The 22977-nt window shown below is 48.0% G+C and overlaps 1 protein-coding gene across 1 annotated transcript; it reads right to left on the bottom strand.

Annotated features, from left to right (window-relative positions):
- Nucleotides 1-947: 947 nt before the first annotated feature.
- On the bottom strand, nucleotides 948-22601 carry LOC143934625 (cysteine-rich motor neuron 1 protein-like). Its single transcript, XM_077458380.1, has 4 exons — nucleotides 22245-22601; nucleotides 17841-18017; nucleotides 17384-17521; nucleotides 948-1373 (listed from the first exon to the last, which is right to left on the bottom strand). Exons 1-4 carry the CDS (start codon nucleotides 22528-22530, stop codon nucleotides 1132-1134), a joined length of 843 nt encoding a protein of 280 aa, XP_077314506.1. The 5' UTR covers nucleotides 22531-22601; the 3' UTR covers nucleotides 948-1131.
- Between the last annotated feature and the right edge of the window lie 376 nt (nucleotides 22602-22977).

Raw genomic sequence — 22977 nt, 5'->3', positions numbered from 1 at the left:
ATGGACACAAGACATTCTGGGAGGGATGAGCATGGGACAGTTTGGGAGGGATGAACACGGGATAGTCTGGGGGGGTGGGTACAGGACAAACTGGGAGGGATGGACACGGGACAGTCTGGGAGGGATGAACACGGGACAGTCTGGGAGGGATGGGCACGGGACAGTTTGGGGGGATGGACACAGGAAAATCTGGGGGGATGGGCACGGGACAGTCTGGGAGGGGCGGGCACGGGACAGTTTGGGGGGCATGGGCACGGGACAGACTGGGAGGGATGGACACAAGACAGTCTGGGGGGATGGACACGGGACAGTCTGGGGGGATGGACACGGGACAGTCTGGGGGGATGGACACGGGACAGTCTGGGGGGGTGGACACGGGACAGTCTGGGGGGATGAACACGTGACAGTCTGGGGGGATGGACACGGGACAGTCTCGAGGGGTGGATGCGGGACAGTCTGGGGGTGGACACGGGACAGCCTGGTGGGGTGGACACGGAACAGTCTGAGGGGGATGGGCACAGCACAGTCTGGGGGGATGGACACATTGCTTTGAGTGCTGAGCCCCCAGGTTTCTTGTTGGGGTTCTCCTGATTTCCTATTTCCACTTTCTTCTTCTCCCCTCTCACCTTTTCCCCCCTTCTATTTATCTCCTGTAGGCTCTTCCATAGGGATGATTTCTCCACATGCACTTCTTTGTTTTTTGCACAGTGAACTTTACATATAAGTATCTCCTCCACCAGTGCCCTCCTCTCTGGTATAGGCGCACTAATTTTATTTCCTCTCATCTATTCTGGTTTTCTCTTCTGGTACGATGAATCTACAGCTTGACATGTTAAATGCTTTACCATTTACTACAATTTTTCTACTTGGATGACTGCTACTGAGTTGTACGTCATCGATATAACGCTCCTATCTCTACTCACGATTGCAGACATACAATGTCTTCATTAAAAGTTTTCAATAAAAATTTATTGAAATAGAAAAAGAAATATCTCTATAAGTAGCAATCTCTGAGCCGGTATATATGAGATATTAGAGATTATAACATCAAGCTGATCGATAAAGAAGACAACTGAGAAATCAAAGATCTTCATGATTGGCCACAAGCTTCCATCTGTCGGGATTATTCCATCAGAGCAAGCATAGGTTTAGGTCGCAGCACGATCCCGGCTCCCCCTTCGTCTTCCAAATAGTCACCTTTCTTTTCCCATTCGGACATTTATTCATACAACGTTCAAAATTACATGTACAGTAGCTGGGGATGGTGGGGCAACAATTTCCATAGGGGGTATGAGGCTTGGTGCGCACTGAGTCTGGGGGGCAGGTAGGTACTTTTACCTCTGGACAAGTCACATTGGCACACAGGCGCTTCACTGTAAGAGAAGAAGAGGCATTGTTACCGATCTGATAATGTTTCTCAATAAATTGTCAAATCTAAAAAAAGGTCAACAATTCCCCTGATATGTTAAACATCACATTAGAGGGTGATGGGCGTGGGACAGTCATGGGGGGGGGGGGGGGGAATAGACCCTGAATAGATACTGAAATATTAGGCATTCTCTCTGGTCACATTAAACATTGGGCAAACATAGTTCTATGGAAATGGATAGGAGGGGAAGTACCTCTTCTATTACAGGGAATGGAGGGGAGGTAGGAGATACAGGACACCGGAGAGGGGGGTATAATACTTCTTCTATTACAGGGAATGGAGGGGAGGTAGGAGACACAGGACACCGGAGAGGGGGGTATAATACCTCTTATATCTCTTATATTACAGGGAATGGAGGGGAGGTAGGAGTCACAGGACACTGGAGAGGGGGGTATAATACCTCTTCTATTACAGGGAATGGAGGGGAGGTAGAAGACATGGGACACCGGACAGGGGGGTATAATACCTTTTCTATTACAGGGAATGGAAAGGCGGTAAGAGACACCGGACACCGAAGAGGGGGGTATAATACCTCTTCTATTACAGGGAATGGAGGGGAGGTAGGAGACACAGGACACCGGAGAGGAGGGGCATAATACCTCTTATATCTCTTATATTACAGGGAATGGAGGGGAGGTAGGAGTCACAGGACACTGGAGAGGGGAGTATAATACCTCTTCTATTACAGGGAATGGAGGGGAGGTAGGAGACACAGGACACCTGAGAGGGGGGTATAATACCTCTTCTATTACAGGTAATGGAGGGGAGGTAGAAGACATGGGACACCGGACAGGGGGGTATAATACCTTTTCTATTACAGGGAATGGAAAGGCGGTAAGAGACACCGGACACCGAAGAGGGGGGTATAATACCTCTTCTATTACAGGGAATGGAGGGGAGGTAGGAGACACAGGACACCAGAGAGGGGGGTATAATACCTCTTCTATTACAGGGAATGGAGGGGAGGTAGAAGACATGGGACACCGGACAGGGGGGTATAATACCTTTTCTAGTACAGGGAATGGAAAGGCGGTAAGAGACACCGGACACCGGAGAGGTGGGTATAATACCTTTTCTATTACAGGGCATGGAGGTGAGGTAGGAGACACCGGACACCGGAGAGAGGGGGGTATAATACCTCTTCTATTACAAGGAATGGAGGCAAGGTAGAAGACACAGGACACCGGACAGGGGGTATAATACCTTTTCTATTACAGGAAATGGAGGGGAGGTAAGAGACACAGGACACTGGAGAGGGGGGTATAATACCTCTTCTATTACAGGGAATGGAGGGGAGGTAGGACACACAGGACACTGGAGAGGGGGGTATAATACCTCTTCTATTACAGGAAATGGAGGGGAGGTAAGAGACACAGGACACCGGAGAGGGGGGGTATAATACCTCTTCTATTACAGGAAATAGAGGGGAGGTAAGAGACACAGGACACTGGAGAGGGGGGTATAATACCTCTTCTATTACAGGGAATGGAGGGGAGGTAGGACACACAGGACACTGCAGAGGGGAGTATAATACTATAGTATAATTCTGTTCCTGAAGTCATGTGACCAGTGATGCAACGCGTCGGTTGGAGCCAGTGACATCATTCCTGGAGATTCCGATTCCCGGAAGAGCGGTGAGGAGGCAATTCCTCTCGTTCCTATTGTTCTATGCTTTTTTTCAAGTTTGCTAAACATGAGCAGATGGGGTTTAGCTCTAATAAATGTGATGTTCTATTAGCAGTATTGTGCTATGATTGTTTTTTCCCTTTACTTTGGCCCAGAGACCTGGATCACGCTGGGGCGGAGTGTCATAGGCATTGGAGAAGATTCATCTTTAGCCGTCTTATGCCAACTTATGACCGCTGTATGACCAGTTTGGTCAAAACTCTGAGGTGAACGGCCATTTCTTCTGAAGGTGTAGAGCAGCCCCCCTTTCATTTTTGCTAGCATTTACAGCCCTACTTTGAAAGGATTTGATTATTTCAAGCATGGTGTGCATATTGTTCGATCATAGACTTTTGCAGCAGTAAGTCAGAGTGGTGGGAGCTTCAAAAACGAAGGATCGTTGGGTTTTCCAAAGCCATAGGAAGAAATAAACAGCTTGATAAGTATGTCACCTACCAGTGTCTGTGGAAGAATCTTGATAGGCTTGTCTCAACTAATGGAGATCCTGGGATGATCTCTGGAGTTTAAACTCTTGCTCAGGGAGTGTCAATGTGACAGGCATGCCTCTTTGGTGCTGGAAAGGGATTATGGGAAATACCATTTGTCTGACCCTTACCAGAATTGCAAACAAGGTAGAGCAGTTAAACCGGTTGTAGTTAGGGATGAGCCGAACACCCCCCGGGTCGGTTCGCACCAGAACTTTCGAACGGACCGAAAATTTGTGCGAACTTTAGAACCCCATTGAAGTCTATGTGACTCGAACATTCGAAATAAAAAGTTATAATTTTAATGGCTAATATGCAAGATACTGTCCTAAAAAGTTTTTGGGGACCTGGCTCCTGTCCCAGGGGACATGGGTCAATGCCTAAAATGTTTTTAAAAACGGCCGTTTTTTCGGGAGCACTGATTTTAATGACGATTAAAGTGAAAAAAAAGTTAAATATTCCTTTAAATATGGTGCCTGAGGGGTGTCTGTAGTATGCCTGTGAAGTGCCACGTGTTTCCCGTGTTTAGAACAGTCCCTGCATAAAATGACATTTAACGGAAAAAAAGTCATTTAAAACTGCTTGCGGTTTTAATGTAATATCTGGGTCCTGCAATATGGATGAAAATCATTGAGAAAAACCGTCCATTACCTGCCCCTTTGGATCTTGTACGGATATTAAGGGGAACCCCGTACCCAAATTAAAAAAAGGAAAGGCGTGGGGCCCCCAGGCCCTATATACTCAGAACAGCAGTATACAGGCGGTGCAAACAAGACAGGGACTGTGTAGGTTTGTTGTGTTAAGTAGAATCTGTAATTTTGAACTGGTAAATTTTTAAAGTGTAGCTCCAGTCAAAAAATCTATTTTTAAGCTTTTTGGAAAACATAGGGAAGGGTTATCACCCCTGTATAATTTTTGTTGGCCGTCCGTCTTTTTTCATCTCACTTCCTGTTGTCTCCTTCCGTTTGCAAGTAGGAGATGTTTGTAAGTTGGATGTTTGAAAGTAGGGGCCTGCCCTATATGCTCTGCAGAAATGGGGGCTTAAGGTGTTGGTGTTGCCACAACACTGTAAGCCCTCAAAGTGACTCTTGGTGGACGCTGGAGCGCCCTGCTGTGAACGATTATATCAAGAATTGTAATTACATGCCATTGTTGAACAGTGGTAGAAAAATTGGGCCTTTGGTGGTTGTGGTGCCGGTACCACAACACTATAAGTCCTCACAGTTACTCTCAGTGGGCGAAGGAACGGGCCCTGCTGTGAAATATTGTATCAAGAATTGTAATTACATGCCCCTCTTAAACAGGGGCTGAAAAATTGGGCCTTAGGCACTGCTTGCTGGTGCCACAACACTGCAACCTCTCCCAGATACTCTAGTTGGAGTGCAGGAATGAGCCCTGCTGCAAAGCATTGCATCAAAAATTGTATTACATGCCCCTGTTAAACAGAGGCTGAAAAATTGGGCCTTAGGCACTGGTGCTGGTGCCACGACACTGCATCCTCTCCCATATACTCTAGTTGGAGTGCAGGAATGAGCCCTGCTGCAAAGCATTGCATCAAAAATTGTAATTACACGTCCCTGTTAAAAAAGGCTGAAAAATTGGTCTGGTGGCATCACACAGAACCAAAAATGTTCTTCCAAGATATCAGCGGGATCACTGAGGAGGAAGAGGATTGTCAGTCAACATAACAATACAGTCACTCAGCATCAGCATAGGCAGTCTTGAAGGGATGTGACATTTCCAAAAAAATTATTTGGTTACATCAGCTTCAGGCGCTTGGTAGCTGGTGGTGATCCAAGACTGATTCATCTTTATGAAGGTCAGTCGATCAACCGAGTTGGTGGACAGGCGCACCCTGTGATCGGTTTAAAGCCACCAGCAGCACTGAAGGTGCGTTCTGAAAGAACGCTGGATGCAGGACAGGCCAGTAGCTCAATTGCATACTGTGCAAGCTCTGGCCAGTGATCCATCCTCAAGACCCAGTAAGCCACAGGATTTTCGGTGGGAAAGGTGTCCAAGTCTGACCTTGCCCCTAGGTATTCCTGCACCATGTAAATCAGACGCTGGCGATGGGTGCTGGAACCGATCATACCTTGGGGCTGCGGACTAAAAAATTGTCTGAACGCATCGGTCAGACAGCCACCTTCTCCACCGCTCCTTCTGACCGAAGCCTCAGCAACACGTTGTCCAGGACCAGGAGTTTGTAACCTCCCAGTCTCTGGGAACGCGTTGCACAGACCTTTCTGCAAGGCCTCCCAGAGATGTCTCATCCTCTGCTGCCCCTGCGATGGCAATATAAGGTCTGCAACCTTACCCTTGTACCGTGGATCAAGGAGAGTGGCCAGCCAGTAATGGTCCCTCTCCTTGATCCGAGAATATGAGGATCCTTCCGCAGGCTTTGCAGGATCAGGGAGGCCATGCAGCGTAGGTTAGCTGAGGCATTCGGTCCGGAGTCCTCTGGGTCACTAAGGACAACATGATCCGCAGTCACCTCCTCCCAGCCAGGTACAAGTCCACGTGTTTCTTGGTACTGTAAATCATCCCTACAAGACTGCTGCTGCTGCTGCTGCTGCTGATGCTGAGTGCCAGCCTCCACCTCCATGCTGACACAATCATCCTCCTCCTCCTCTGCTGTTTATCTGTTGGTACATCTAAAAAACAGTCTTATGTTTGTTTTCACTCTACACCGATGCTTCGACAAAGTGACTGGGTGGGCCAAGGGACCTTGGATCATGCTGGTATCAGACAAAAGAAGCATTTACGGCAGACATAATCCTGTTGAGGATGGAATTCGTGACACAGATCTTTTGAGACGCAGCAGGATTTCGATTTTCGATTTTGAGACACTTTTTCTAGTCAGCATGGTGTCAGGTTTCCATCCGGGAAAAAAGTCCTTCCTGTGGAGATGGTGGTGCACAACATTCTGGGTGAGGTTGGGGAGTAGGGATGAGCCGAACACCCCCCGGTTCGGTTCGCACCAGAACTTTCGAACGGACCCCAAATTCGAACGAACTTTAGAACCCCATTGACGTCTATGGGACTCAAACGTTCGAAATTAAAAGTGCTAATTTTAACAGCTAATATGCAAGATACTGTCCTAAAAAGGGTTTGGGGACCTGGCTCAAAGCATTGCATCAAAAATTGTACTTAAATGCCCCTGTTAAACAGGGGCAGAAAAATTGGGCCTTAGGCACTGGTGCTGGTGCCATCACACTGCAACCTCTCCCATATACTCTAGTTTTATTGCAGGAATTAGCCCTGCTGCAAAGCATTGCATCAAAAATTGTACTTAAACGCCCCTGTTAAACAGGGGCAGAAAAATTGGGCTAATGGCATCACCCAGAACCAGAAATGTTCTTCCAACATATCAGCGGAGGAGGAAGAGGATAGTCACTCAGCATAACAGGACAGTCACTCAGCATCAGCATAGGCAGTCTTGAAGGGATGTGGTATTTAAAAAAAAATTATTCGGTTACATCAGCTTCAGGTGCTTGGTAGCTGTGGGTGATCCAAGACTGATTCATCTTGATGAAGGTCAGTCGATCAACTGATTCGGTGGACAGGCGCACCCTGTGATCGGTAACAAAGCCACCAGCAGCACTGAAGGTGCGTTCCGAAAGAACGCTGGATGCAGGACAAGCCAGTAGCTCAATTGCATACTGTGCAAGCTCTGGCCAGTGATCCATCCTCAAGACCCAGTAAGCCAGAGGATTTTCGGTGGGAAAGGTGTCCAAGTCTGATGTCACGTACCTTACAGCGGAGTCAGACTGCTGAGGGTGGCCTCTCGCACGGTTCCGGTCACCACGCCCCTGGAGATGGGAACAGGGAACGTGAGGACACGAAAGGGTGCAGGTGCCTGCAGATGGAAGTAGAAGGCCTTGAAGATGCTGGGTCCTCACGGTAGAAGAGATGTAGATTGGTCACGTAGGTAGGCACCAGAAGACCAGCAGGCGTGCAGGGAACACTACGTGTCTGAAACAGGTAGGATCGGCAACTGGCAGGCAATGCGGCACAATGACAGGAGACAGGTGCGAAATCAGGAACAAGCAAGGGGTCTGGTAACATGCAGGCAAAACGAGGTACCGAATCGGGAGACAAGCCGAAGTCAAAAGTCCAAGCCAAGGTCAGAGGTGGACCAGGAATCCAAGAGTGGGTATCAGGAACGGGTCAAAGGAGCAAGGATCACAGGAGCAAGGCCACAGGAGCAAGGTTTCAGGAACAAGGTCACAGGAGCAATGATCAAGTCTTACAGGAACAGCTGAAGACGATCCAGCATTGGTGTCAGGCCAGGACCCTGTTTATATAGAGGGAAGTGAGCCAGGATTGGTGGAAGTGGCCGTCCGTGCGTGAAGACGTACATCCGTTCAGTTTGCGCGGGTGTTTTCGCGTGTTCGGATTGGCGTACAGCCACGTGTTCGGATTAGCATACGTCCGTTCGTCCTGGAATTCGTACGCCTCTGACGGAGACACCTCGCATGGCGCCTGGAACGAACAGGAACTACTGCTATACGGGAGCGGGCATAAGTACGGTGAGTTCCCTGACAGTGCCCCCCCCTTAAGGGCAGCCTCCGGGTGCCCCTTTGAACCAACCTTTGAGAGCGATGAAAAGCCCGTATAAGCCTCTGGGCATGAAGATTCGCTTCGGGTTCCCAGGAATTTTCTTCGGGGCCGAAGCCTTTCCACTTAATCAAATATTGGTTTTGTCCTTGGCGCTTCCTGTAACCTAGAATGGCTTCGATCTCAAACTCCTCCTCACCATCTATCAAAATAGCTTCTGGAGAGCATAATTCCCGATCTGGAAAGGAATTGGGTACATCAGGCTTAAGTAGAGAAGTGTGAAATACAGGATGAATTTTAAATGAGCCGGGAAGTTCAAGTTCATAGGCTACTGAATTAATTTTCTTCTTAATTGGAAAAGGCCCCAAATATCTGGGTCCCAATTTTTTAGAGGGACACGCCAGTTTCAGATTTGCGGTTGACAGCCATACACGATCACCGATCTTTAAATCCAGTTCTCCCCTTCTCTTCCTGTCAAAAAATTTTTTATCGTCCTCCTGAGCCTTAGAGAGGGTTTCTTTAAGTACCTGATTGTTGGTAACAAAGAAATTCAGCCTATCCTGGACAGCTGGTACAGGAGAATCCGGTAAGGATGTTGGTAGGAAAGAGGGATGAAAACCAAAGTTAGAATAAAATGGTGACTGGTTAGTGGCGGAATGAATAGAATTATTAAATGCGAATTCTGCTAAAGGTAGTAACGAAGCCCAATCCTCCTGAGAAAAAGAAGTGAAACAACGTAAATATTGTTCCAAGGTTTGATTAGTGCGTTCGGTCTGCCCGTTTGTTTGGGGATGGTAAGCTGAAGAGAAATTTAACTTGATACCCAGAGTTTCACACAATGATTTCCAGAATTTTGACGTGAATTGGACTCCACGATCAGAGACAATATCACCGGGAATTCCATGGAGTCTGACAATTTCTCTAATGAATATTCTGGCTGTCTCGGTTGCAGATGGGGTTCCCTTCATGGGAATAAAGTGTGCCATTTTAGAAAAGCGATCCACCACCACGAAGATAGAGGAAAATCCTTCAGAGGGGGGAAGCTCAACAATAAAGTCCATTGCGATCTTATCCCATGGTCTTTCAGGGATAGGTAATGGCCTCAATAATCCCCAGGCTTTATTTTTGCTGTTTTTATTCCGGAGGCAGGTTGAACAAGAACTAACATAGTTCCTGCAGTCTTTCGCGAGGTTTGGCCACCAGAAATGCCTTTGAACTAAATTTGTTGTTTTGTGACTCCCGAAGTGACCCGCCAGAGGATAGTCATGACAAACCTGTAAAATGGAGGCGCGAAGGTTTTGAGGGATGAATAATTTGCTTCCTCGCCAAAACAGACCATCTTTTTCTTGAAGGTTCATATCTGGAGGGATTGATGCACCTCGGGATGACTGTCGAACCTGTGATAGAAAACTGGTTTGTGTTAATAGGAAGTTTCCAGTTTGCAAAATAGTGTCTGGAGGGGATGAGGCTTCAGTTTCAGAGAACATGCGGGACAATGCGTCGGGTTTACTGTTCTTGGATCCTGGTCTGTAGGTTATGTGAAAATTAAAACGGGAAAAGAAAAGAGCCCATCTTGCCTGCCGGGGCCTGAGACGCTTAGCTGTTCTGAGATATTCCAAATTTTTATGATCTGTAAAAATCAATACTGGATGTGTTGCCCCCTCAAGAAGGTACCGCCATTCCTCCAAAGCCAGTTTGATTGCTAGGAGTTCTCGGTCTCCCACATCGTAGTTTCTTTCTGATGTATTGAGTTTTTTGGAAAAGAACGCTACAGGATGCATTAATGATTTAGGCCCTTGGCGTTGAGACAGAATGGCACCTACGGCGTTTTCTGAAGCGTCTACTTCCAGAGTGTAAGGTAGAGCAGGATCAGGGTGTTTGAGTATTGGGGCTGATGTGAATAATCCTTTTAGTTTATTGAACGCAGCTTGGGCCTCGATGGACCATCGAAAACGGTTTTGTTTGCTGGTCAGTTGCGTGATGGGGGCAATAACACTGGAAAAGTTTTTGATAAACTTCCTGTAAAAATTAGAGAATCCAATGAAGCGTTGTACCCCTTTTTTATCAGTTGGAGGTGGCCAGGATAAAATGGCTGAAACCTTTTGAGGATCCATCTCTATTCCCTCAGTTGATATTACCAGACCCAGGAAGTGAATGGTCTGCCGTTCGAACTCGCACTTCTCGGCCTTGGCGTAAAGCCCATGTTGCCTTAATCTCAGGAGAACTTGTTTCACATGGTCACGATGGGTTTCTAGAGAGTCTGAAAATACCAAAATATCATCCAAATAAACAATTACAAATAAATCCAAAAAGTCCCTGAAAATGTCATTAACAAAATGTTGAAAAGTGGCTGGGGCGTTGCAAAGTCCAAATGGCATGACCAGATACTCAAAGTGGCCAAAACGTGTCCGAAAAGCCGTTTTCCATTCGTCCCCCTTACGGATTCTGATTAGATTATAGGCCCCTCGTAAATCCAGCTTTGTGAATATTTTGGCTGATCGAAGTCTCTGGAATAATTCTGGAATTAATGGAAGGGGGTAGCGGTTTTTAATCGTTACTTTATTTAAATCCCTATAATCCACACATGGGCGGAGCGGATGGTCCTTTTTTTCAACGAAAAATATTCCAGCACCGGCTGGAGAAGATGAATGTCGAATAAATCCTTTCTTGAGGTTCTCATCAATGTATTCTTTGAGGACCAGGAGCTCGGGTTCTGATAGAGGGAATATCCTCCCGAATGGAATTTCGGCTCCAGGCAATAACTCGATTGGGCAATCGTAGACCCGGTGAGGAGGTAGTGTGTCCGCCTTTCTTTTGTCAAACACATCCAGGAATTTGTGGTATGTGGTTGGGACCAACCCCTGGAGCTCAGATGTAGGACCCGAACAGGCAATGACCGGAACCAGGTTGTTTGAGGTCCTGACACAATTTTGGAGGCAGTAAGTGGACCGAAACACTACCTCACCGGTTATCCAGTTTATTTGGGGATTATGGGCTTGTAACCATGGCATTCCCAAGATGATTGGAAAGAGTGGTGAAGAAATGACATCCAAGCAGATTAATTCTTGGTGACCGGATAGAATGTTGGCGAGCAGTGGTTGAGTCTCATGGGTAATGGGACCTGATCTGATGTTGGATCCATCTGCTAACCGTATAGAAAGTTGGCGTTGCTTGAGTGCCAATGGAATGTTGTGTTGCAGAACGAGAGTATGGTCAATGAAGCAACTACAGGCGCCCGAATCAATTATAGCTTGGACCTGTAGTGTTCCTCCTGGCAGCTGTAAGGAAAAAGGAACAGCTATATGAATTGATTTCGTCAGAGGTAATGCATTGGATACAAGAGGTGAGTCTTTGAACTTACGATTTTTATTGGGACATGCATTCGCATAGTGACCAGTTTCCCCACAGTAGAGGCAAAGGTTATTCTGACGCCGGCGTAGCTTCTCCTCTGAAGACAATGGTGAGCGAAGTAATCCTAGTTGCATTGGTTCTGGAGCTTCGGAGATGGGAGCAGGTGTAGAGGTAGGAGGATAATTAGGAACCTTGGGTAACATCCAGGTGGGGCGAAACTGACCAACTCTTTCAGCTCTCCGTTCCCTAAGACGGCGGTCAATTTGGATTGATACCTGTATGAGGTCTTCCAAAGAACTGGGAACTTCGATGCGGGCTAATTCGTCTTTTAATGGTTCGGACAGTCCAATGCGGAATTGGTAACGTAGGGCGGCGTCGTTCCAATGAGTGTCAGAACTCCACCGCCTAAAGTCCGTCACGTAATCCTCTACAGGTCTGCGACCCTGTCGTAGAGCATGGAGACTGGCCTCAGCAGTGGTGGCACGCTGAGGATCATCGTATAATTTAGCCATCTCATTCAGAAAAGAGTCCGTGGTATCAAGCAGGGAGCTGGCCTGTTCCAAGAGGCGATGGGCCCAGGTCTGAGGTTCCCCGAGAAGCAAGGAGACGATGAACCCAACTTTTGTGCTTTCCAAGGAGAAGGTGCGAGGCTGTAGCAGGAAGTATAATTGGCATGCATTACGAAAAGCACGGAATTTGCTGCGATCTCCGGAAAATCGCTCTGGTATAGGAACTCGAGGCTCCGGGGATGGCACCACTATTGCAGGCATGGATGCTGGAGTTGCCGGACTGGCGGACCGAGACGCTGTAGCCCCTTGGGAGGCAGTAGTGTTTGGAGATAATGACTCCACCCTCTGCTCGAGTTGATGGTAACCATCTTGCAAGCCTTGAACTGCTTGGGTAAGGGCAGAGATCTGTTGGCACAAAGCGTCCAGAGGTGAGGCCCCCCTGTCTGACTCCATGTTTCTGGCTGGATCGTACCGTACTGTCACGTACCTTACAGCGGAGTCAGACTGCTGAGGGTGGCCTCTCGCACGGTTCCGGTCACCACGCCCCTGGAGATGGGAACAGGGAACGTGAGGACACGAAAGGGTGCAGGTGCCTGCAGATGGAAGTAGAAGGCCTTGAAGATGCTGGGTCCTCACGGTAGAAGAGATGTAGATTGGTCACGTAGGTAGGCACCAGAAGACCAGCAGGCGTGCAGGGAACACTACGTGTCTGAAACAGGTAGGATCGGCAACTGGCAGGCAATGCGGCACAATGACAGGAGACAGGTGCGAAATCAGGAACAAGCAAGGGGTCTGGTAACATGCAGGCAAAACGAGGTACCGAATCGGGAGACAAGCCGAAGTCAAAAGTCCAAGCCAAGGTCAGAGGTGGACCAGGAATCCAAGAGTGGGTATCAGGAACGGGTCAAAGGAGCAAGGATCACAGGAGCAAGGCCACAGGAGCAAGGTTTCAGGAACAAGGTCACAGGAGCAATGATCAAGTCTTACAGGAACAGCTGAAGACGATCCAGCATTGGTGTCAGGCCAGGACCCTGTTTATATAGAGGGAAGTGAGCCAGGATTGGTGGAAGTGGCCGTCCGTGCGTGAAGACGTACATCCGTTCAGTTTGCGCGGGTGTTTTCGCGTGTTCGGATTGGCGTACAGCCACGTGTTCGGATTAGCATACGTCCGTTCGTCCTGGAATTCGTACGCCTCTGACGGAGACACCTCGCATGGCGCCTGGAACGAACATGAACTACTGCTATACGGGAGCGGGCATAAGTACGGTGAGTTCCCTGACATCTGACCTTGCCCCTAGGTATTCCTGCACCATGTAAATCAGACGCTGGCGATGGTTGCTGGAACCGATCATACCTTGGGGCTGCGGACTAAAAAATTGTCTGAAAGCATCAGTCAGATGGCCACCTTCTCCACCGCTCCTTCTGACCGATGCCTCAGCAACACGTTGTCCAGGACCAGGAGTTTGTAACCTCCCAGTCTCTGGGAATGCGTTGCACAGAGCTTTCTGAAAGGCCTCCCGGAGATGTCTCATCCTCTGCTCCCTCTGCGATGGCAAGATAAGGTCGGCAACCTTACCCTTGTACCGTGGATCAAGGAGACTGGCCAGCCAGTAATGGTCCCTCTCCTTGATCCGAAGAATACGAGGATCCTTCCGCAGGCTTTGCAGGATCAGGGAGGCCATGCAGCGTAGGTTAGCTGAGGCATTCGGTCCGGAGTCCTCTGGGTCACTAAGGACAACATGATCCGCAGCTACCTCCTCCCAGCCACGTACAAGTCCACGTGTTTCTTGGGACTGTAAATCATCCCTACAAGACTGCTGCTGCTGCTGATGCTGAGTGCCAGCCTCCACCTCCATGCTGACACAATCATCCTCCTCCTCTTCCTCCTCCTCATCCTCTTCCTGTGTGATGGGTGGCACAGCAGGAACACTGTCTGGATAAAGGGGGCCTTGAGAGGCAAGGAAGTCCTCCTCTTCCTGCCTCTGTTCTGCCTCAAGTGCCCTGTCCATTATTCCACGCAGCGTGTGCTCCAAGAGGTGGACAAGAGGTACAGTGTCACTGATGCATGCACTGTCACTGCTCACCATCCTTGTGGCCTCCTCAAACGGTGACAGGACAGTGCATGCATCCCTGATCATGCCCCACTGGCGTGGTGAGAAAAAACCAAGCTCCCCTGACCCTGTCCTGGTGCCGTAGTCGCACAGGTACTCATTGATGGCCCTCTGCTGCGTGTGCAGCCGCTGCAGCATGGCCAACGTTGAGTTCCATCTGGTGGGCATGTCACATATAAGGCGGTTCTTGGGCAGGTTCAACTCCTTTTGGAGCTCAGCCAGCCGAGCACTGGCATTAAATGATCGGCGGAAATGCACACAGACTCTCCTGGCCTGCTTCAGGACATCCTGTAAGCCGGGGTACCTGCCCAAGAACAGCTGCACCACCAGGTTAAGGACGTGAGCTACACAGGGCACATGGGTCAGTTGTCCCTGTCGGAGGGCGGAGAGGAGGTTGGTGCCATTGTCGCAAACCACCATTCCTGGCTTAAGCTGGCCTGGCGTCAACCACCTCTCGGCCTGCCCCTGCAGAGCTGACAAAACATCCCCCCAGTGTGGCTCCTGTCCCCCAAACAAACCAGCGCAAGCACGGCATGGCATCGTTTTGCCTGCGTACTTGCGTAGCCCCTGCAACGCCTACGGAGCACCGCTGGTTCTGAGGACAGAGCACTGGAAGAGGCCATGGAGGAAGAAGAAGAGGAGGGGGTGGAGGAGAGAGGTGTGTCACAACCAATAGTAGCATTTTGGAGGCGTGGCGGAACAACCTCCAACACTACTGCACCTAGTCCTGCATCCTTCCCAGCTGGCAGAAGAGTGACCCAATGGGCCGTGAAAGACAGGTAACGTCCCTGTCCATGCCTGCTGGACCATGAGTCAGCGGTAATATGCACCTTACCGCTGACCGCTCTGTCCAGCGAGGCAAGGACATTGCCTTCCACATGCCGGTAGAGAGCCGGAATCACCTTCCGTGAGAAAAAGTGGCGTTTGGGGACCTGCCACTGAGGAACCGCACATTGTACAAACTCACGGAAGGGGGCCGAGTCTACCAACTGAAAAGGCAGCAGTTGAAGTGCTAGCAATTTAGCCAAGCTAGCATTCAACCGCTGGGCATGTGGATGGCTGGGAGTGAACTTCTTTCGCCGGTCCAGCAGCTGGGGCAGGGACATTTGCCTGCTATAATCGGACGTGGGTGTACCACTAGCAGAGTTCCCGGAAGCACTTGGCTGTGACACACCTAATTCTACACCTTCATTCCTCTCAGAGCAGGTTTCAGAGAGAACTGAAGGTCTAGTGGGGTTGGAGATGCCAGCTGATGAGGAGCAAGGAGAGGTCCGCTTTGTTCTTTGGTGTGGGTCTTTGAGGTACGCTTGCCAACGAGCTGCATGGCAGGTCAACATATGTCTGGTCACGCATGTGGTGCCCAAGCGGCTGATGTTTTGGCCACGTGAGATACGCTTGAGACATATGTTGCAAATAGCAGCGGTGCGATCTGATGCACTCGTCTCAAAAAAAGCCCACACCAAAGAACTTTTAGAATAACGCGCAGAGGCAGCGCTCTGCACAGGTGGAGCTCTGCGGTGTGATTCAGTCGGTGTGCTGCCCCTAAGCTGGCCCCCGGAGGGCATCCTGCCTCTTTGGACATGTGCCTCCTCCTCCTCCTCTCTCCTACCAGGCACCCACGTGGAGTCAGTGCCCTCATCATCCCCTCCCTCTTTATCGCTGTAGAAAACCTGGCAGTATGCTGCAGCTTGTGGAACATGACTGCCAGATTGCTGTCCTTCTTGAGCATCCCCTCTCTCTGCGCTCACGCTACTGCCTTCCTCTAGCTGAGTGTCATCATCAGAGCCTACAAAACACTGGGCATCCTCCTGGAGCATGTACCCAACACTGTGCTCAAAGAGTTCAGGAGACTCCTCAGGAGGACGTGGTGGGTCTAGGGAAGGAGTCACTGATGATGACATTGAGAGGAGGGAAGACGATGCGTTGGCAGCTGCTTTGCTAGTACCCTGAGCCTGGGTGAGAGAGGATGAAGAGGGCAATGCACCGCGTCCACGACCAGCACTGTTGTCTCTAGACACAGAGCCTGCTTGCCCTCTTTTATCGGCTCGCACCTGTCTGCCTCTCCTTGCTGGCCTTCCAGACATGGTAATGGCCTGAAGGGAGTTGGGTAAAACAGCAGTGTAATGGAGTCACACAACACCCACTAAGCCCTGCAGATGGCTCTAATAGAGAACAGCAATAAACGGTAGCTACAGGTCTATATTGTGCTGGAGTCACACAACACCCACTAACTCCTGCAGATACCTTTATTATAGAACAGCAGAGATAAAGGGGTATATACAGATGTATACTGTGCTGTGCTGGAGGCACACACAACTTCCAATAACTCCTGCAGATGACAAGTGGGCTCAAATAGAGAACAGCTATGTAGGTGGATATAGCGGTATGTACTGGGTACAGAGCACGCAGACAGCACGCACTATCTCCTAACACTACTGACTGCAAGCTCTATTATAAAAGCTAGATCACTAGCTATATAGGTGAGGTGAATATAGCGGTGTATACTGCGGTCAGGGCACACAGACAACAACCACTACACAACAGCAAGATCGAAAATCGGCCGAAAATGATCGGTGTATACTGTGTTGAAGGTACACAGAACACCCACTAACTGCTTCAGACGCCAACACACTACACTAGGCCGCCGCGCTGGCGGCCTTATATAGTGTGGGGCGTGTACTACACAGCCTGAGCTATGATTGGCCACAGGCATCCTGCCTGTGGCCAATCATGGCTCTCCTCGCTGCTGGCGCTGTGATTGGCCAAGCATGTTGGGTCACAGTGCATGCTTGGCCAATCATGAGCCAGCAATGCACTGCGATGACGCAGTGCATTGTGGGCCGTGAGCGCCACACGAATTTGGCGCGAACGGCCCATAACGTTCGGAATTCGCCGAACGGGCGAACAGCTGATGTTCGAGTTGAACACGAAGCTCATTCCTATTGGGGAGATTTGGGGTCTTGATAAGGACAGGTGGTGGCTCAGGGCCTGGAAAAAGGTTTGGAGGAATATCAGGTCTCTGTAGCTGTCGTCTGTCAGTCTCTGGGTGTGCGGTTTTTCTTTCTGTCTTTTCACGTCTCCTAGATTTTTATAAAATTCAGTTTTTATGCTGAAGTAAGCTAATTTTGTTTGTTCATATATCATTTATTTATTCTATATATATGTAAATATGTTTTTATTATGTTATATGTTTGTAACATTTTTAATAAACAAAAATTTATACATAGACATAACCATAACCTGTATATAACGTAGACATAATATAAGCAGACTTACTTAGAGATTTATAACATTGATCTTTGTTTTCGAACTGAAAAGTTCGCTCGCATCCATCGGAGGTGCAGACACATTCGTCCCCCACCATGTCACAGCCTCTGCGGGTACATTTATACTCAAACAGATGATCGTAGTCGGCTGCAGGAATAAGAAAATAAAAACAAACGATGAATCTCCTAGAACGGTATAATGATATAATGATATCAGTCCGGCTTATTTACTAAAAACGAAACAGCGGAATGTGAATCCGGCAAGTGATTATCAGACTCCATGATGGGAAGATGGGAACATCGTTGGATCTTAAAACCAAACTTGTGTTTTTTTTGTTTTGCTTTTTTGGTGTGTGATTTTGTTTTTTGAGTTTTTGTAGACAAAAGGAAGAAAGAGGAGGGTGAGAACGGTGATTATGTAGAAGAAGAAGAGTATGGAAGAGGAACATTTGGTGAAACGGCCTTACGGGAATCGTATTGGGGGTTGCAGTACAGGGGGGTGTACTGCGACATCTGGAAGTCGAGGATACAGGTATGTTTGGTGATACAGTCACACATTCCCATCACCCGGTAACAGCCGCTTCGTTCGGGGCAGTTTTCATCGTCATCTTCCATGTATGCTTTGGGTTTTTCCCCTGGAATTTCTGTTTGTAAGACAAAAGGAGATTACATTGTGTCATGTATAATTAGCAGATTGTTCTCTTATAGTTGTCTTACACACTTCCATTTTATTATCCAATTGATCGTATTGCTTCGATTGACAGCACTGAGATGCTTTGAATACGATAATATTTCAATCGACCAAACACTGAGATTACATGGTGGAAATCATTGATAATTAAAGTGGTTGTAAACCCTCCCCCACAACTTTGTCCCATGTAAATCAGCATAAAAAACCCCTAATGAACACGGCTTGTAGATATCTCCTTACTTGCTTAGTATTGTTGTAATACTTGTTCTTTAGAATGAAGTCACTGAGCATGCCCAGATCTCCCCTGATTTAAGGCACACTCTCTATGTGCTTATCTATCTGTTATCAGGACTTCCTACGTCACAACACTGAACTCTGCTAATCACTCAGAGCTTCCTCCTACACACCATGTGACCTCACATACAGTCTAAACTTGGCCATTACTGCAGTCTTATCAGCTGAAGCTGATCAGTCTGACAAAGGGAAACATTAGACATATCGGCACAAGTAAATACTATGGAATAAACAAGTAAGCTATGAACAAGGAAGCGGGGTTGCCATAGAAACAATGGATTGAGCAGGAGACTTAGTTAACAGTACAGGAAGTGCTCAATGTAAGGGCGGAAATACACTCCACTGTGGGCTCAGAAAACAATACTTAAGATGGCGCTGCCTAACCCCTGGAAACAAGCTTTTTAAAGTTTCTTTAAACAGTAAGTAATATGTGATTTGGGCTGGATTACAGGGGCTATAGTCTGATAATGACTTATTATAATGGACGAAATGAAAAGAAGCATCATAGTGAGAGAGTTTACTTCCTCTTTAACAACTGTATCTTCCTACTATCAATCAAAATATGCTTCGCTATGTGTGGCATATTGCTTGATTAGGCTGTAGACAATAGATTGAATATTGCTATCAGGAGAGATTAATTGGAAAAGAAATGGAACATTTAATCGTGTGCGGCCACCAATCAACTGGGCATGGTTGGCTTGAATTTTGCCCAATTAATTCTGAATTGACTAAAACTCCAGTCATGGATGGACATGCAAACCTCACCCAGATCAATGGAAGTCGATTTGAAAATTGATCTAAAAGGATAGGATATAGTTGGGAGGGAGGGTTATAGGTTGGGTGTATAGTTGGGAGGGAGAGTTATAGGTTGGGTGTATAGTTGGGAGGGAGGGTTATAGGTTGGGTATATAGTTGGGAGGTAGGGATATAGGTTGGGTATATAGTTGGGAGGGAGGGTTATAGGTTGGGTATATAGATGGGAGGGAGGGTTATAGGTTGGGTGTATAGTTGGGAGGTAGGGTTATAGGTTGGATGTATAGTTGGGAGGGAGGCTTATAGGTTCGGTGTATAGATGGGACGGAGGGTTATATGATGAGTATATAGTTGGGAGGTGGGGTTAAAGGATGGGTGTATAGTTGGGAGGGAGGGTTATAGGTTGAGTATATAATTGGGAGGTTGGGTTATAGGTTGGGTATATAGTTGGGATAGAGGGTAATAGGATGGGTGTATAGGTGGGAGGGAGGGTTATAGGTTGGGTATGTAGTTGGGAGGTAGGGCTATAGGTTGGATGTATAGTTGGGAGGTAGGGTTATAGGTTGGGTATATAGTTGAGAGGGAGGGTTATGGTTTGGGTATGTAGTTGGGAGGTAGGGTTATAGGTTGGATGTATAGTTGGGGGGGGGAGGTTTATAGGTTGGGTATATAGTTGGGAAGTAGGGTTATATGATGGGTATATAGTTGGGAAGTAGGGTTATAGGTTGGGTGTATAGTTGGGAGGGAGGGTTATAGGTTGGGTGTATAGTTGGGAAGGAGGGATATAGGTTGGGTATATAGTTGGGAGGGAGGGTTATAGGTTAGGTATATAGTTGGGAGGGAGGGTTATAGGTTGGGTCTATGGTTGGGAGGTAGGGTTATAGGTTGGGTATATAGTTGGGATGTAGGGTTATAGCTTGGGTGTATAGTTGGGAGGGAGGGTTATAGCTTGGGTGTATAGTTGGGAGGGAGGGTTATAGGTTGGGTACATAGTTGGGATGGAGGGTTATAGGTTGGGTATATAGATGGGAGCTAGGGTTATAGGATGGGTATATAGTTGGGAAGGAGGATTATAGGTTGGGTATATAGTTGGGAGGTTGGGTTATAGGTTGGGTATATAGTTGGGAGGGAGGGTTATAGGCTGGGTATATAGTTGGAAGGTTGAGTTATAGGTTGGATGTATAGTTGGGAGGGAGGGCTATAGGTTGGATGTATAGTTGGGAGGTAGGGCTATAGGTTGGATGTATAGTTGGGAGGGAGGGTTATAGGTTGGGTATATAGTTGGGAGGGAGGGTTATAGGTTGGGCATATAGTTGGGAGGGAGGGTTATAGGTTGGATATATAGTTGGGAGGTTGGGTTATAGGCTCGGTATATAGTTGGACGGTTGAGTTATAGGTTGGATATATAGTTGGGAGGTAGGGTTATAGGTTGGGTATAATAGTTGGGAGGTAGGGTTATAGGCTCGGTATATAGTTGGACGGTTGAGTTATAGGTTGGATATACAGTTGGGAGGGAGGGTTATAGGTTGGATATACAGTTTGGGAGGGAGGGTTATAGGTTGGGTATATTAGTTGGGAGGTAGGGTTATAAGTTGGGTATATAGTTGGAAGGTTGAGTTATAGGTTGGATATACAGTTGGGAGGTAGGGTTATAGGTTGGGTGTATAGTTGGGAGGGAGGGTTATAGGTTGGGTGTATAGTTGGGAGGGAGGGTTATAGGTTGGGTGTATAGTTGGGAGGGAGGGTTATAGGTTGGGTGTATAGTTGGGAGGGAGGGTTATAGGTTGGGTGTATAGTTGGGAGGGAGGCTTATAGGTTCGGTGTATAGATGGGAGGGAGGGTTATAGGTTGGGTGTATAGTTGGGAGGGAGGGTTATAGGTTGGGTGTATAGTTGGGAGGGAGGGTTATAGGTTGGGTGTATAGTTGGGAGGGAGGGTTATAGGTTGGGTGTATAGTTGGGATGGAGGGTTATAGGTTGGGTGTATAGTTGGGAGGGAGGGTTATAAGTTGGGTATATAGTTGGAAGGTTGAGTTATAGGTTGGGTGTATAGTTGGGAGGGAGGGTTATAGGTTGGGTGTATAGTTGGGAGGGAGGGTTATAGGTTGGGTGTATAGTTGGGAGGGAGGGTTATAGGTTGGGCATATTAGTTGGGAGGGAGGGTTATAAGTTGGGTATATAGTTGGAAGGTTGAGTTATAGGTTGGGTGTATAGTTGGGAGGGAGGGTTATAGGTTGGGTGTATAGTTGGGAGGGTTATAGGTTGGGTGTATAGTTGGGAGGGAGGGTTATAGGTTCGGTGTATAGATGGGACGGAGGGTTATATGATGAGTATATAGTTGGGAGGTAGGGTTAAAGGATGGGTGTATAGTTGGGAGGGAGGGTTATAGGTTGAGTATATAGTTGGGATAGAGGGTAATAGGATGGGTGTATAGGTGGGAGGTAGGGTTATAGGTTGGGTGTATAGTTGGGAGGGAGGCTTATAGGTTCGGTGTATAGATGGGAGGGAGGGTTATAGGTTGGGTGTATAGTTGGGAGGGAGGGTTATAGGTTGGGTGTATAGTTGGGAGGGAGGGTTATAGGTTGGGTGTATAGTTGGGAGGGAGGGTTATAGGTTGGGTGTATAGTTGGGAGGGAGGGTTATAGGTTGGGCATATTAGTTGGGAGGGAGGGTTATAAGTTGGGTATATAGTTGGAAGGTTGAGTTATAGGTTGGGTGTATAGTTGGGAGGGAGGGTTATAGGTTGGGTGTATAGTTGGGAGGGAGGGTTATAGGTTGAGTATATAGTTGGGATAGAGGGTAATAGGATGGGTGTATAGGTGGGAGGTAGGGTTATAGGTTCAATATATAGTTGGGAGGGGGGATTATAGGTTGGGTATATTAGTTGGGAGGGGGGGGTTATAAGTTGGGTATATTAGTCGGGAGGTAGGGTTATAGGTTCAATATATAGTTGGGGGGGGGGATTATAGGTTGGGTATATAGTTGTCCTTCAGCCACCCCACACTGGCACTGCTGTACCTCCCCCCTCTACCATTCTCCTGCCACCCGCACTGGGAAACGTGTTTTATGAATGTTGTGGTTTTGGGGGACCCTCTTTCCCGGGACACATGCTGTATAACATTACGTGGACTTACCTTTACATATCCCGGTATTGGGGATGTCCACCAGCTCGGTCCCGGTGATGCCGACACACCTTAGGCCCCGGTCGCAGTAGCCGAGCTCCCAGTCTGGCCCCCCACATGGGTCAGACTTCATCTTAGCACAATGCTCGCAGCACCCGCACGGATCGATAGCTGTGTGCCCCGCACAGGGGGTAACATATTGGGGGCATTTCCTTTTCTCACAGGCGGTGCAGTTATACGCTGCGTTTGTTTGCATCCAACAAATACATACAATCAGCAGAAATAAAAGCGATCCCATGTTCACGTCTTCTGCCTCTTCTGTCCTGGATATCGGAGACAAAGCAGTGACCACAGACGATTCCTCTCATCTATATTGTGAAATGTTAAATAAACAGCAAAGTTTAATGAACTGACGAGCAAACAAGTCCGCGTGATCCCATCCCCCGCACTACAACACATCATTAATGATCACCGCTAAGAAAACATAACTGACCCCATAGGGGGCCCCTTTCATTACTCATATATACACTATATTACCAAAAGTATTGGGACGCCTGCCTTTACACACACATGACCTTCAATGACCCCCCCAGTCTTAGTCCGGAGGGTTCAATATTGAGTTGGCCCTTTGCAGCTATAACAGCTTCACCTCTTCTGGGAAGGCCATCCACAAGGTTTAGGAGGGTGTCTATGGGAATGTTTGACCATTCTTCTAGAAGAGCATTTGTGAGGTCAGGCACTGATG

This window comes from Lithobates pipiens, unplaced genomic scaffold, assembly GCF_037356315.1.
Source record: "Lithobates pipiens isolate NorthernLeopardFrog02 unplaced genomic scaffold, aLitPip1_a1.2 Scaffold_27, whole genome shotgun sequence".
Taxonomy (NCBI): domain Eukaryota; kingdom Metazoa; phylum Chordata; class Amphibia; order Anura; family Ranidae; genus Lithobates; species Lithobates pipiens.
This window is presented reverse-complemented; position numbering and strand designations above follow the sequence as displayed.

Bases quoted from the DNA above. Each gene is read 5' to 3' on its own strand.
- LOC143934625 (XM_077458380.1), bottom strand. From the start codon at position 22,530: ATGGGATCGCTTTTATTTCTGCTGATTGTATGTATTTGTTGGATGCAA. The intron at 18,018-22,244 runs GTAAGTCCACGT...TCTTACAAACAG, and splicing joins CAATACCGGGATATGTAAAG to AAATTCCAGGGGAAAAACCC. The intron at 1,374-17,383 runs GTAAGTCTGCTT...CTTCTCTTACAG, and splicing joins TCAATGTTATAAATCTCTAA to TGAAGCGCCTGTGTGCCAAT.